Source organism: Tachysurus vachellii, chromosome 19, assembly GCF_030014155.1.
Source record: "Tachysurus vachellii isolate PV-2020 chromosome 19, HZAU_Pvac_v1, whole genome shotgun sequence".
NCBI lineage: Eukaryota > Metazoa > Chordata > Actinopteri > Siluriformes > Bagridae > Tachysurus > Tachysurus vachellii.
The window spans coordinates 13,079,490-13,093,111 of record NC_083478.1 but is presented as its reverse complement, the minus strand read 5'-3'; the positions used below and the strand labels follow the sequence as shown (position 1 = coordinate 13,093,111).

The 13,622-nt window shown below is 42.9% G+C and overlaps 1 protein-coding gene across 6 annotated transcripts in view; it reads right to left on the bottom strand.

Moving 5' to 3' along the window:
- Positions 1–13,622, bottom strand: part of si:dkey-178k16.1 (protein 4.1) — a 59,222-nt gene that overhangs the window by 16,722 nt on the left and 28,878 nt on the right. For all 6 annotated transcript variants that reach the window (XM_060893993.1, XM_060893995.1, XM_060893996.1 and 3 more), the window contains exons 5-8: positions 7,550–7,592; positions 6,325–6,400; positions 5,171–5,389; positions 4,203–4,290 (exon numbers count right to left, since the gene is read on the bottom strand). In XM_060893993.1, the coding sequence (XP_060749976.1) occupies positions 4,203–4,290; positions 5,171–5,389; positions 6,325–6,400; positions 7,550–7,592 (426 nt within the window). The remainder of the gene's footprint in view (positions 1–4,202; positions 4,291–5,170; positions 5,390–6,324; positions 6,401–7,549; positions 7,593–13,622) is intronic.

The following is a 13,622-nucleotide window of genomic DNA, read 5'->3' as shown; positions in this document are numbered from 1 at the left end:
GAGGGAAGGAGTCTGTCGGAATTCGTGGATCTCTCTATCCAACTGGATAATCTGATGCGCTCTCGCCGGGCGCGAGCCGCTCCGCGCACCGTCACACGTCCTGCACGCGCCGAATACACTGAACCCATGCAGGTCGACTACACGCACCTCACGCCGGAGGAACGAGATCGTCGCTTCCGTCTCCGTCTCTGCCTTTACTGTGGAGAACCGGGGCACCGACTGCCGACCTGTCCAACCAGACCTCAGCGCGGACGTTCCTACCCGGTGAGTCGACACTCTGTCACCCCGCTATCTCCGAGCTGCGCCAAAATCGGTGTACGGCTCGGAATTCGGGGGGAGAATGTGGAGATCGGTGCTCTGATCGACTCGGGCGCAGCCGGTAATTTTATGTCTTGGGACTTCGTTCACGCCCATAACGTTCCTGTGATCCCCTCTGTGTTTCCCTTAGCAGTGGAGGCGATAGACGGACGACCGCTGGGAGAGGGGCGCGTTACACACCTCACGAGGAGGCTCGGCATGCAGGTGGGGGACCAACACCAAGAGCGACTCTCCTTCCACGTCATCCACTCCCCACGGCACGCTCTCATCCTCGGCCTACCATGGCTTCGACTCCACGACCCAACCATTTCCTGGTCGGAGCTGCGCATAACCAGATGGGGCAGAGCATGTGCCGCACACCGCCGGAGCCCAGCGAAACCATGTCAAATCAACACAACAGACACCACACCCATCTCCACCGATACCCCTAATCTCCCCGACGAATACCTGGACCTCGCAGAGGCATTCAGTAAAGCCAAGGCCACGGAACTACCTCCTCATCGCGCCTGTGACTGCGCCATTGACCTGCTACCCGGGGTAACACCGCCTAGAGGGAGAATCTTCCCACTCTCACAGACGGAGTCCACGGCCATGAATGTTAACATCCAGGAAGAACTCAAGAAGGGGTTCATTCGTCCTTCCGTGTCACCAGCATCGTCGGGGTTCTTCTTCGTCAAGAAGAAGGACGGGGGGCTTCGCCCATGCATTGACTACCGAGCCCTCAACGACCTCACGGTGAAGTTCCGGTACCCTCTGCCGCTCGTGCCGTCAGCTCTGGAGCAACTCCGCTGCGCGCGGTACTTCACTAAGCTTGACCTCCGCTGCGCATACAACCTCATCCGCATCAGACCAGGAGATGAGTGGAAAACTGCCTTCTCGACTCAATCCGGCCACTACGAATATTCGGTCATGCCGTTCGGCCTAGCGAACAGCCCAGCGGTCTTTCAGTCTTTCATAAACGATGTGTTCCGGGATATGCTCGACCGCTGCGTGATCGTCTACATCGACGACATTCTCATCTATTCAGAGAGCAAAGAGGGACACATCCAACACGTGAGGGCGGTGCTGCAACGCCTCATCCAGCATCGCTTGTACGCCAAAGCAGAGAAGTGCGAGTTTCATCAGACCGCGACATCTTTCCTTGGGTACGTCATTTCAGCAGACGGAGTCGCTATGGATGACACGAAGGTGCAAGCAGTGCTACGATGGCCCAAACCACGGACCGTCAAAGAGCTACAACGCTTCCTGGGGTTCGCGAACTTCTATCGTCGCTTTATTCGTGGCTTCAGCATCATCGCTGCGCCCCTCACCTCGATGACACGACAGGCTTCTACTCAGCTCACCTGGTCGCCAGAGGCACACAAGGCGTTCAACCGACTAAAGGAGAGCTTCACCACAGCCCCGATCCTCCACCACCCTGACCCGAACCGACCATTCATCGTCGAGGTGGACGCCTCCAACACAGGAATCGGCGCTGTTCTCTCTCAACGACAGGGACTCGCCGATAAAATGTTTCCATGTGCCTATTTCTCCCGCAAACTATCCCCGGCAGAGCGGAACTACGACGTAGGAGATCGTGAACTCCTAGCCATGAAAGCAGCACTGGAGGAGTGGCGGCATTGGTTGGAGGGCGCACGGCATCCTTTTACCGTTCTCACCGATCACCGTAATCTGGAGTACCTACGTTCCGCCAAACGCATGAACCCACGCCAAGCTCGATGGACCATGTTCTTTACTCGGTTCCAATTCACCGTGACGTACAGACCAGGGAGCAAGAACATCAAAGCCGACGCCTTGTCACGCCTTCACCGGGAACCGGACTCGCACACGCCCCCCGAGCCGGGAAAACTTTCGTACCGGACCACCTGCGCGCTCCGCTCCTCAACCTGCTGCATGCGAGCCCAGCCTCCGGGCACCCCGGCATAACCGCGACAACCCATCTGGTCCAGAACGAGTTCTGGTGGCCGTCTCTGGCCGCAGACACACGCGAGCATGTCCACGGCTGCACGGTGTGCCACACCACCAAAACCTCTCACCAATTACCCGCGGGCTTACTACTTCCTCTACCAGTCCCACAACGTCCCTGGGCACACATTGCAGTGGACTTTATCACAGATCTGCCTCGATCCGACAACTACACCACCATTCTGACCGTGATCGACCGATTCTCGAAAGCCTGCCGACTGATCCCATTGACCAAGCTTCCCTCCGCCTTCGAAACTGCGGAGCTGCTTTGCAACCACGTGTTCCGTTTTTATGGTCTTCCAGAAGACATCGTCTCGGACAGAGGCCCTCAGTTTACCTCACGGGTCTGGAAAGCCTTCTTCGGGCGGTTAAACGTCAATATCAGTCTCACTTCGGGGTACCACCCACAGTCCAATGGTCAGACGGAACGCCTCAACCAGGAAATCATCCGCTTCCTCCGCACTTATTGTCACCACAACCAGGACGAGTGGAGCCGGTACCTGATGTGGGCCGAATACGCTCAGAACTCTCTCATCAAACCCGCCACGGGTCTGACACCCTTTCAGTGCGTCCTCGGCTTCCAGCCCCCCTTATTCCCCTGGTCCGACACGCCCACCGACCTGCCGGCCGTTGATGACTGGTTTCATCGGAGCGGAGAGACGTGGACCAAGGCTCACCGGCAGCTACGGAGAGCCGTCAGGGTGCAGAAGACCCAGGCGGACAAACACCGCAGAGCACATCCCGAGTACCAACCCGGCCAGTGGGTTTGGCTTTCGACTCGCGACATCCGTCTCCGCCTACCCTGCCGCAAGCTCAGTCCCCGGTACGTGGGTCCGTTCCGTATCCTCAGGCGCATTAACCCCGTCTCGTACCGCCTCTCACTGCCGGCCGCCTACCGCATTTCCCCGACCTTCCACGTTTCGCTACTGAAACCGGCCGACGAGCCGAGAGGAGGTCCGGATCCTCCCGCGGATCTGCCCGCGCCACCGCCGCTGATGATTGACGGCGGGGAGTCCTACCTAGTCCGCGAGCTGCTCGACTCCAGACGTCTGCGGGGCCTCTTGGAATACCTGGTCGACTGGGAGGGCTTCGGTCCGGAGGAGCGCTCATGGGTGAAGGCAGGGGACATCCTGGATCCGTCCCTCACGACCGAATTTCACCAGCGGCACCCAGGGAGGCCGGCACCCCGTCCTCGGGGGCCGACCCCGGCGTAGAATCCGTCCTCGCGTCAGGAGCCGCTCGCAGGGGGGGGCTCTGTCATGTGTAACGAGCCGCCGGACGAGCGTCGCCATAGAGACGCGTCCCCGGAGTACTAGCGCGCTTCCGGACTACACTTCCCATCAGCCACCGTTCTTCCTGATTGCCGCACCAGCTGTTTCTCATTCCCCATTCACATATATTCACGCCAGAACTGCTTACCTGTGCGAGGTCTCGACTTGTCTTTGTACAGTGATTCTGAGCGTTTCCCGTGTTCGATTCTTTGGTTTTCTGTTCTGTTTTTGCCCCTCGATATTTCTGATTGTTTGCCGCCTGCCCTGACCTTACTGCCTGTCCCTGATTCCGATTCTGCCTTCTGTCTCTGATTACTGTTTTGCCCGTTCTGATCTCTGCCTGTACGACCCTGCAAGTGCTTTCTATTAAAACACTTTCTGCTGCACATGGATCCACAGCCGTATGCCGCCTCCTCATTACAGTGATAATGTATGCTCAGATTTATTAAATGATTGATAAATTCTTGTATATCCTTGAGTCGTCCGTATAACATTGTCAAATAATTTTATCTTATTTATAATGATATATTTGTTTTATTTTTCAAGAGAGCTTCATTAATTCAAATGAAAAAATCTATGTCAAATCTCAAGGTTATTACTGATACCTTTACGTATGCTTAAATATTAAAAATAGCTGCAGATGTGCACCTTAGCATGATGAAGATCAACTCCGTACATCGAGAGCTTTTTAGCATTCTCCAGGAAGTTCATCTCAGCTTCCGCAGGACTCATGCCCCTGCAGCAGAGCACAATAATTACCATCATTATCATCAGTAACATCAAATAGTATCACAATTATGAACATAATCATTCTAATGACCGTAGTCCTAATGATTCCAAGGAGAACAATCACAATGAACTAAAATAATTCATTTAAACCTGAGTACCCCTCTCAGATGGCACTGATTTGAACAGCTTCAGCTCAGAGCACAAAATAAATGATCTTGACTAAAATATAGCTGCTACATTATGAATACATATATCTGGTGGTAATTTATCAATGTATTTATTGATATTAGTTACATGTTAAGGTGAATTCCATTATCATTTCTGTCCATATATAATCAAATATGATAAATAACAAATAATACTAGCTCTGCTACGCTCGTATACTGTTTCCAGCACATGCATTGTGTATTGTGGTTTCTTAGATTGTTAGTTAATCACTGAACTAATCATTAAATATTATTTAATTCAAAAATGGACATATAAAATCCATTCACATGGTTTGTGATCATCCTAAAGGTGGGAATATGCAATTAATCATCAAAATACTTCTATCTTTTGCAGGTAAAAGATGGAGTAGATGGAATTGCATGTACATTCTTTATATTGCCTGAAAGTGGTATGTCATTCATTCATTCATTCATTCATTCATTCATTTATTCACCTACGATAGAACATGAAATGAGGGACACCTACCTACACATGCACACAAGCACAGACACACGCACACCTAGCTCCAATCTACTTACTGGCTTTTTTTAAATTTATTTTACTGTGATAATAACATTATAATTAATAAAATAAAAAAATGTAAAACAATTGGAAGGATAAATGTTCTGTCTAACTGGGTGTGCATTTGCAATTAGGTGTGAATGTGAACGCTAACTTGCCTGTAGGTGCGGTGGAGTTCCATAACCCTCTCTTCCAGCTCACGTGTCTGGTTGGGAGCAAAGTGGAAGTTGCTGATGTAGTCAAGCCCATGATCATCTGGGTCATAATCTCCCAGTTCAGCCTGAACGGCATATGACCCTAGCAAAGCGTGTGTGACAAATGAACATGGCAAGCGCCCTGACAGCATGTCCTCTCTTAACTGTAGACACAGGTAATACCTAAACACACAGACACAAAAGCACCAGACCCATTCAGAAAACAATCAGTATATTGCCTTATGTTTAGTGGGTTTAGTGATCCCCTAATGTCACTAATCATACATGATAGCTTCAATAAAAGCATAAGATATTAGAAATGTGGGGATGTTTTTAGTCACTTCAGTCACCTTTTATTCATTTCTTGATACTGGTTTCATTTGATCAGATTCTCAGAATAAATTGAACAAAATTAGAACAAAAAAGATGAATGATAAATGAAAAGACTTTTATTTCTGAAACAAACCATGCAAAATAAATGTTGTCAGCATAAAACAAAACATTAAATATTAATTGATAGGAACAGATTTTTTTATGCATTACACTTTCACCAAATCTTCAAATTAAATTCATGAAATGAAATGTTTTCTGTATATATAAACTGTCTGACCTGGAGATTCAGGAGGAAAAATAAAGCTCCAAAGTTGTCTTAAAATGCCTGATTTCTGTGGCTATTGGTCTTGTTTGAAAGCTACTGAATAGCTCATTTTAATAGTTATACAGTGTATACTTGTACAGCATGGTTGTTGCTGTCATCAGACAATATATGTGCATATGTCGCAGGTTCTCCAAGAAAGAATGCGTTCTTGTGGCCAGTATGATATTCATAACTCTATGGGTTGTGCAGACTGGGAGCACAGTGCAATAGCAATACATGCATAATTAAAATTCACAAAATTTCACAATGCACATCATTATATTTTTGCATCACGATGTTAGTACTGTCTCTCAATGTATCGTTACACCCCTTGTAAAAACAGTAAATAGAGTCGGATGTTACATAATCATGTCTAGAGTTTGCTGTTTATAGTTTGAAAAATCACAAGGGCAAAATCGACCAGCTCGATGTAGAAAATCTGGACTAAAAGATAACTTGCAGGTAATTGTAGCACACTCACCGAGTGATGTCTTCTATCAGCTGTGAGGGGTCAGGAGGATAGAACTTGACAGCAAATGAAAACTGCCAGGAGCCTACTGCATTCCAATAGCAAAAACAACTGGTTAAGAAAAGACTTTAGACTTTAAAATAGAGTCTAAGAATATACCTGAATATTCATGACACTTTTCATGAACGCAAATTCATTATTTTTTATCTTGAGCATTTTATAACTACAGGATTAAATATCTAAATTATTATTATATTTTGTTACAGAATGTAGAGGATTTTTTCCACTTAAAGTCCAAAAACCAATCAGATCCAGATTAACATTCTTCACTCTCAAGTATTTAAGTTCATACGTTTTCTACTAGTTACTGATCTGATTTTAACACTTATATAATAAGAAATAAGTGAATAATAAAACGAGGGTTTAAAGATTTTAATAGCAAGGATGTGTGCAATTTACAATCTAAGGAGAATTTAAAATGTGTTTTTAGATTACTAAGAATTCGTGACAATATTATAATGGCATTTAAATATTTAATCATATACTCATACAGTGCTAAAAAATAAGGGAAAACTAAACCATCACAGTATAACACCAAATCAATTAAACTTCAGGAATATTATTCAGTTAGGAAACATACGTGATTATAAATTAGTTTGACCTGCTTTGGTGCAAATGAAAGTGATAACAGGTGTACTGGAGAGGCAATGACAACCCCCAAAGCATGACAACCCCCAAAAAGGTGGTGGCCACAGAAAATTGCTCTCTTATCTTTTGTGTTCTTTTATGGTCCTTCTCACTACTTGTAGCATGATGCAATACATGCAACACAATCAGGTTGCACAGCTCTATCAGAATGACACATCCAAGGTGGCCATCACAAGGAGGTTTACTGTGTCTTCCATAACAGTTTCAATATTATGGCGGATATCCTGTGGGATAAGCCGTTATACAAGGAGAACTGGACATGCCGGTAGAAGTGTAAAAACCACGTAGCGGTACCGGCATCTGCTCTTTTGTGATGAGGAGTAACAGGAGGAAGGCTGCCAAAGCTTTGCAAATTGACCACCAGTGGCTACTGGTGTGCATGTGTCTGTCCAAATCGTGCTTGATGAATGCTAACTGTACACATTATAGTAAGCCACTATATGCCATTATGGTTGTTGGTGTTTATGAATACATGTTCATAGAAAGTGTTACGAATAATTATTAATAAAATAATTTTCTCTAAACTTACCCCGAATTTGTTTTTTGATCTCTTTTGATGGGTCCAGCCAGTTCTGTAAGAAATGTGGGAAACTCCCATGAAATTACTGAGCACTTTGCATCACAGAGAGGCGAGCAAACCTTTCATCATAGTGACATAATGTGTCTCTGCCCTGTCAAGCGCAATAATGTGATATATTCCACTAGATAAACAACATTTTAATATTCAACACCAACTGTTTAGCTGTTGATAGAGTCTTCTCATGCCTATTAAAAGGCATCCTTAAAGATTTTTAAAGGTTACAGTCTCTCTCTCTGTATTTTCTTTATGCCACAAATATAACATATGCTCTATAATATGGAAGTGTTTCCAGAACTATATATAAGTAATTACATATTGTATTTAAATTCACAATCTGTAGGACATAAAAAAATGCAACTGGACTATGCTTTAACAATTAAAAATCAGTACATATTGTAGGTTTGTGTAAATAAAAATGTCTAATTCAGCTATGAAACTCTACACTGATTAGTTTTCTAGACCCCAGAGCCCTAGGTTTTCTGCCGCATTTCCCTGCCTATGTAACCCTTTATTATCCCAACTTATCCTCCTTACCCTTCTTCTCCCAAGCACCATCTGCTACAGAGGGGTTTGTCCTGTCTTACCTTGCAGCAGCAGTATGTTCCTAATATCTTTGTGTATGCAAGTTCAAAGCAGCAGCCACAGCATTGTAGATCTAATCTGCCAAGATTAAACCTACCTACATTACATTCCTCATCAATAAAAGCTCATTAACTTTATTCACAGTGTTGTCATGACTGAAATAGTAATATCTGATATCTTACATATTCATTTTTAAATTACGTCAGAATTAAACTAGGAAACAAAACTGCAAATACATTTAGTTTTGAAAACATTCAGATAATACTTCAGTACTATAGAGAATATTTCACTACACACACACACACATATACACACTTGGTTGAACTAAAGTTGCCATAATGTAGTTTAGCTGGAGAATTTTAAATACTCACTGTCAAAACTGTCCATATTCTGATACAGCTGTAAGTAGAATAAATGCAAATATACTAAACTACTTTACAGTATATTACAATGTATATATTTATTTTGGTGTACATTAAATGCCATGAAATATATCTTTATAAATCCACATCACTTCTATAAATATGTTAGTTGAAAAAGTCTGTAAGAATGGTTTGGCACAGTTTGGTCACAAGCTATTTAAAGCTTGGCCACACAGCATACAGTAAAACAGCTTTGCACTATGTGTGGCACCCTGCTACATCTTAAATTATGAACATCACAAAACACATCTTTTCACTCTGATCCTAGTAACTGTTAGATCCCCACTAAACATGCTGCTGTCTATAACTTCACACTACCTCACCCATGTACTCCTGTCTGTCTTAGCAGGGCCATTTTTAAACAGACTTCATTCACTTTGTTTTAATAAAGAAAATTCACTATTCTAAAGAAACAACAACCTGCTGAAAAGTATCTAATGTCTGACAATATTCATTAAAATCATGGAATAAATAGATACTGTAAAACATGAACTTTATTTTTTCATTAAATAGAAGCATATTATTAGCAATAGCTGTGATTGAAACCAGGACCTATAGTATAGAAATGATACTGATACTGATAATAATACTTAGTTCACTGAGTTCCATAAAGATGTGGTTTGCCAAGGTTGGTGTGGCCTCCAGAGAGCTGTGACCTCAATCCCACTAAACAATTTTGAGATAATTGGGATTCCAACAATGTGTTAGGCCTCCCTGCCCAGCATCAGTGACTGACTTAACTAATGCTCTTGTGGTTGAATGTGAAAATCCCCCAGCCATGCTCCAAAATCTATCGGAAAGACTACTAGAAAAGTGGAAGTTGCTATAAGAGCAAACGGAATCAGGAGTTGGATGGTCAACATGCATATTGTATGTGTGAAAGTCAAGTGTCCACGAACTTGGCCATATAGTATAACATGATGGTATTAGATGCCTAATACCTGATGTCTAAACAGTTCTCAGATCAGACAGGCCTGATCAGTAAATCTGATTCAATGAACAATGTCTATTTTATATATTTTAACCAAGCAGTTTGTATTAAAACACTTTTGTTATCTACTTGATAAACTGTTACATGTCAAATAATCCTGGATACAGAATTAGAACAGATGATTTACAAATCTCTGCCAGAAAAAGACATGCTTCATGTTAACATCACTTCTGAATCATACAGAGCCTTCCATCTGTCATATAAGTGAGTGTTTCTGAAGTAGATGTGAGAGCAGCAAGAAACAAGACTATTCAGGCAAATAATTTTTATCTTCTATCTTTGTCCCTAGCTAAATGAAACTGTGATGTAAACTGTTGGTGAAACTGAAAACCTTGCTGTCCTTAATCAGATGCATTTTGGTACAGCCAAATGTTTTGGGGTCAGTCAAGCCAGATGGGCCCTTTTTGCTCTACTTTTAACTTCAGACTATCATCCGGAGTGCAAAGAAATTCTCTTCTCTTCTAGAAGCATGAGGCAAAAATGGCTCCAGTAATTTGAGACATCCTTTTTCTACCTGTGCTATAACCAAATTACTACATACAGTTATGGCAAACTATAAGAATTCTCTGCAAAATTTCAGAATTCAGAGAATCATGACTGCAATTATTAGTAGGCATTTATCTCATACAGATCAATTTCATACAGATTATTGAAGGATTGTTAATACCACAAATCTCATATACTACCATCTCATATACTACCATAATACATGGTTTACATACTTTTCATCCAAAAATATGGATATTCATCAAAAAGCACAGCTAATGGCACGAGTAATGGCACGGCTCAATTCAATGGTAACAGGTGGAACAAACCAGGAATTATAGGCAGTCTGTAAAAACGCCACCTGCAATTCCCCCTCCAACACTCCAGAGGGACCCCTTGCCCAAATACTAGCACTCCCGTTTCACCCAACTACTTCCATGGTTTAAACCAAGCTCACGCAACTTTTGGTGCAAATAATTGTCAGTCTATCTGCATACCAAGCCTTGTTCCATCGTTCTCGTTTTGATCGCTGTTTTAACCGAGTCCTGATTCTCTATTTTCTTGTGAATTCTATTGTGATTTGGATTTGTTTGCCAAACAGGTTGTCGTTCTGATTTACCTGAGATGTGCCTGTTTATCGACCATGTCTTTGCTTCCTGTTTCAGATTATTGTTTTCAATAAAATCTCCACATATGGATCCTGTTTCCATAGATGCTTCATTACACAGTCCTTCACAGATGGTGTAATAAAACATCCACTAAATAGGTTCATTATCTTGCTTAGGCAGAGTATGTACATGTTTGTATAAATTTACTGTTGTCAGTGAGATAACCACCATACCTCTTCCCCAATACGGCTCTCTAAAGTTTGAAGTTTAGAGTCAATTCATGAATGATTTCAGAACGAAGCTAGCATTCACTAAAATGACTGCTCCTGTTCCTGATCACAATCAAATGTGACAATACTATAATCTTTAGTGGAAACACAAAGGCATTGAACTGACTTTTCACACTACACTATTCAGGAGGGTTTTAGGTATGGTGTTATAATTTTATATTCCATGTAGGGCAGAAGAAAGTGAAACAGAAGCCATTTCGGGGTAACGAGCAAGCTACACAATGAAAAGGAAATATTACTATGGATAAATAAATAAAAATGACTTGAAACATTTAATGTTAAAACTGCTTACATTATTTACATTACATCCATATTAAATCTGCCAGTACTTTTGACAAGAGTGAGAAATAATGCCAGACAATACAATAGCATACTAATGAAGATGCATAATAATGAAGAAACACCTGATGACCCTTAATGGTTTAATAAAATAAACCAGGTCTTAACCAGGGCAAACATGATTGGTCACAAGTCTTTGCTCAGTTCTGGATCACATGTTGTGGTACAGACAACATTTGTCACATACGGCAAGATGTAGAGGTAGAAATAGAATTTAAGGAAGAAGAAAATGCCGCACTTCAAATTCAACAGGTGAGAACCTGTTCTGAGGGACTATTTTGTGCACACAGAATGTTCAGAGAGACTGTTACATATGACCATGCCACAGATTTGTAGGAACATACAGTATCAGTGACTGGCTACAACAGCAAGTACACAGTTGATAGTGACCTCCACCACACGCACAAATCAGAAATTGTGGATGACTGCACATTTGTGTTTCTGTTTCTAAATGCCAAGGACACATGGTGTATGTGACAAAGCGTTGAGGCCATTACAGATCTGCCACATCACACTTCTGTGATAGCAACTCCTACACACACTAAATGTATTATACATATGGTTGGAAGACCAATGTGCAAGCAACCACCTCTTACATCCATGAACCGAGTAATCTGTCAGCCTCCAGTGGATGTCAGGAAAACTCTATCCACAGTTAACTTAAGAAAGCTACTGGTCCTGACAACATACCTGACTGGGGTGATCAGGGAATGTACTGATCAGATCAGCTTGCAGATGTCCTAAATCATATCTTTAACATCTCACTGAGACAAGCAGTTCTTAGTGCTTCAAGACAACCACCACTATCCCTGTGCCAAAGAAATCTGTGTCATGCCTCAATGACTGCCAGCCTGTTTTATTCACACTAATTTTCATGACACCTTTGAGCCACTAGTCAAGAAACATATAAAGAAGAATCCTTCAACTCATTCCAGTATGCCTACCACCTGTCTTTGTCCTAGCTGGATGAATAATGATATTAATACACATCAGCTCATCCCACATTGGCTCATAGGAAATCTGAGCCTGCCAGACTTAAACACTTGATCCTGGAAATGAATCCTGGACTTTATGGCAGATTCCAGACCATCAGGATTGGAAATACCACCTCCATCAACAGCACACAGAAAACATGGCTTAATGCATGGTCTTCAATTATGATAGTTGTTATTTCAGGGTTCTACCTGTAGTTTTTCAGTGATTATGGGTGAATTTTTCAGTGTATTATTTTTTCATTTTGTGCAGAAATTTACAAATGAAGTATTTCATAGTAAATATGTAAACATTAAATATACATTTTTACACAACACATATGTGATATATATAGTGTTGTGTCTTAACAACTGGAAAAGCTGAAAGAAATAATGCAGGTTCTCTAAGAAATGGAAAGAAGCCAATGCAAGGCACACATCTTAGTCTTAGGAAGCAGAGTAAGAAAATAAGTCTATGAAGCTCACTACTGGAAACATGTCGCATGAAATGCATTCTTCCCCATCACAGGAAACAGTTGCATTTACAAGCAGGTTACTCCACTACCTGTGTAAATCCCTGTGTCAGTGCTGCTCTCAACATGAACATCTAAGGCCAGTTAAACATGCTCAGATTATCTATGCTGCAGGTCTCTACTTGACCAGGGGTATCAGAAACAAAAAATATTGTCTTTATGCACTACGCTGATTCATCATGGCAGCCAAGGTGGCCAGCAAGGGGAGCTGCACATCAACATTCTCAGTTGCTCTGCATTTCATACACCTACCCTCTCCATGAGCTTGGCTTTCCAACTGAGCCTTTAATGTTGACAGAAAATAGGTTTTTGTTGGCCAATTCTCAGGTTTAGTATTAATGAGGCCCCCACAGTTAGTCAGGATAGCACAGACCACTCCAAGGATAGAATGAATGCCTTCTGTCAAGTAGAAAGTCTTACAGAGGCTTCTCCTGCCTGGCTTAAGTCCTACTCCATTGCCTCTACTGTCCACCTAAAGATATGCCTTCTGTCTGTGAGGAGATGCAGCTAAGGTGATTATACAGTTCATTTCCCCTTTCATCATGTCTCTTTACACCAGCAAGAGCATGGTTATTCCACTCCACTCTAGAGTTGCCACTCCACCTACTGACTCCACAGAAGGTGTTGCCATTCCTCACTTTAGAGCGTATGGTCTTACAGCCTGCTGACTGCACAGAGAATGACATTAATCCTTGCCCCACCACCAGCCAAACTTTGTAGAAGACATCATGCCACATACCACCTTTGCAGAAGATATTGTCCATCACCCCATCTTCACCGAGGATCTCATCAAGGGGACA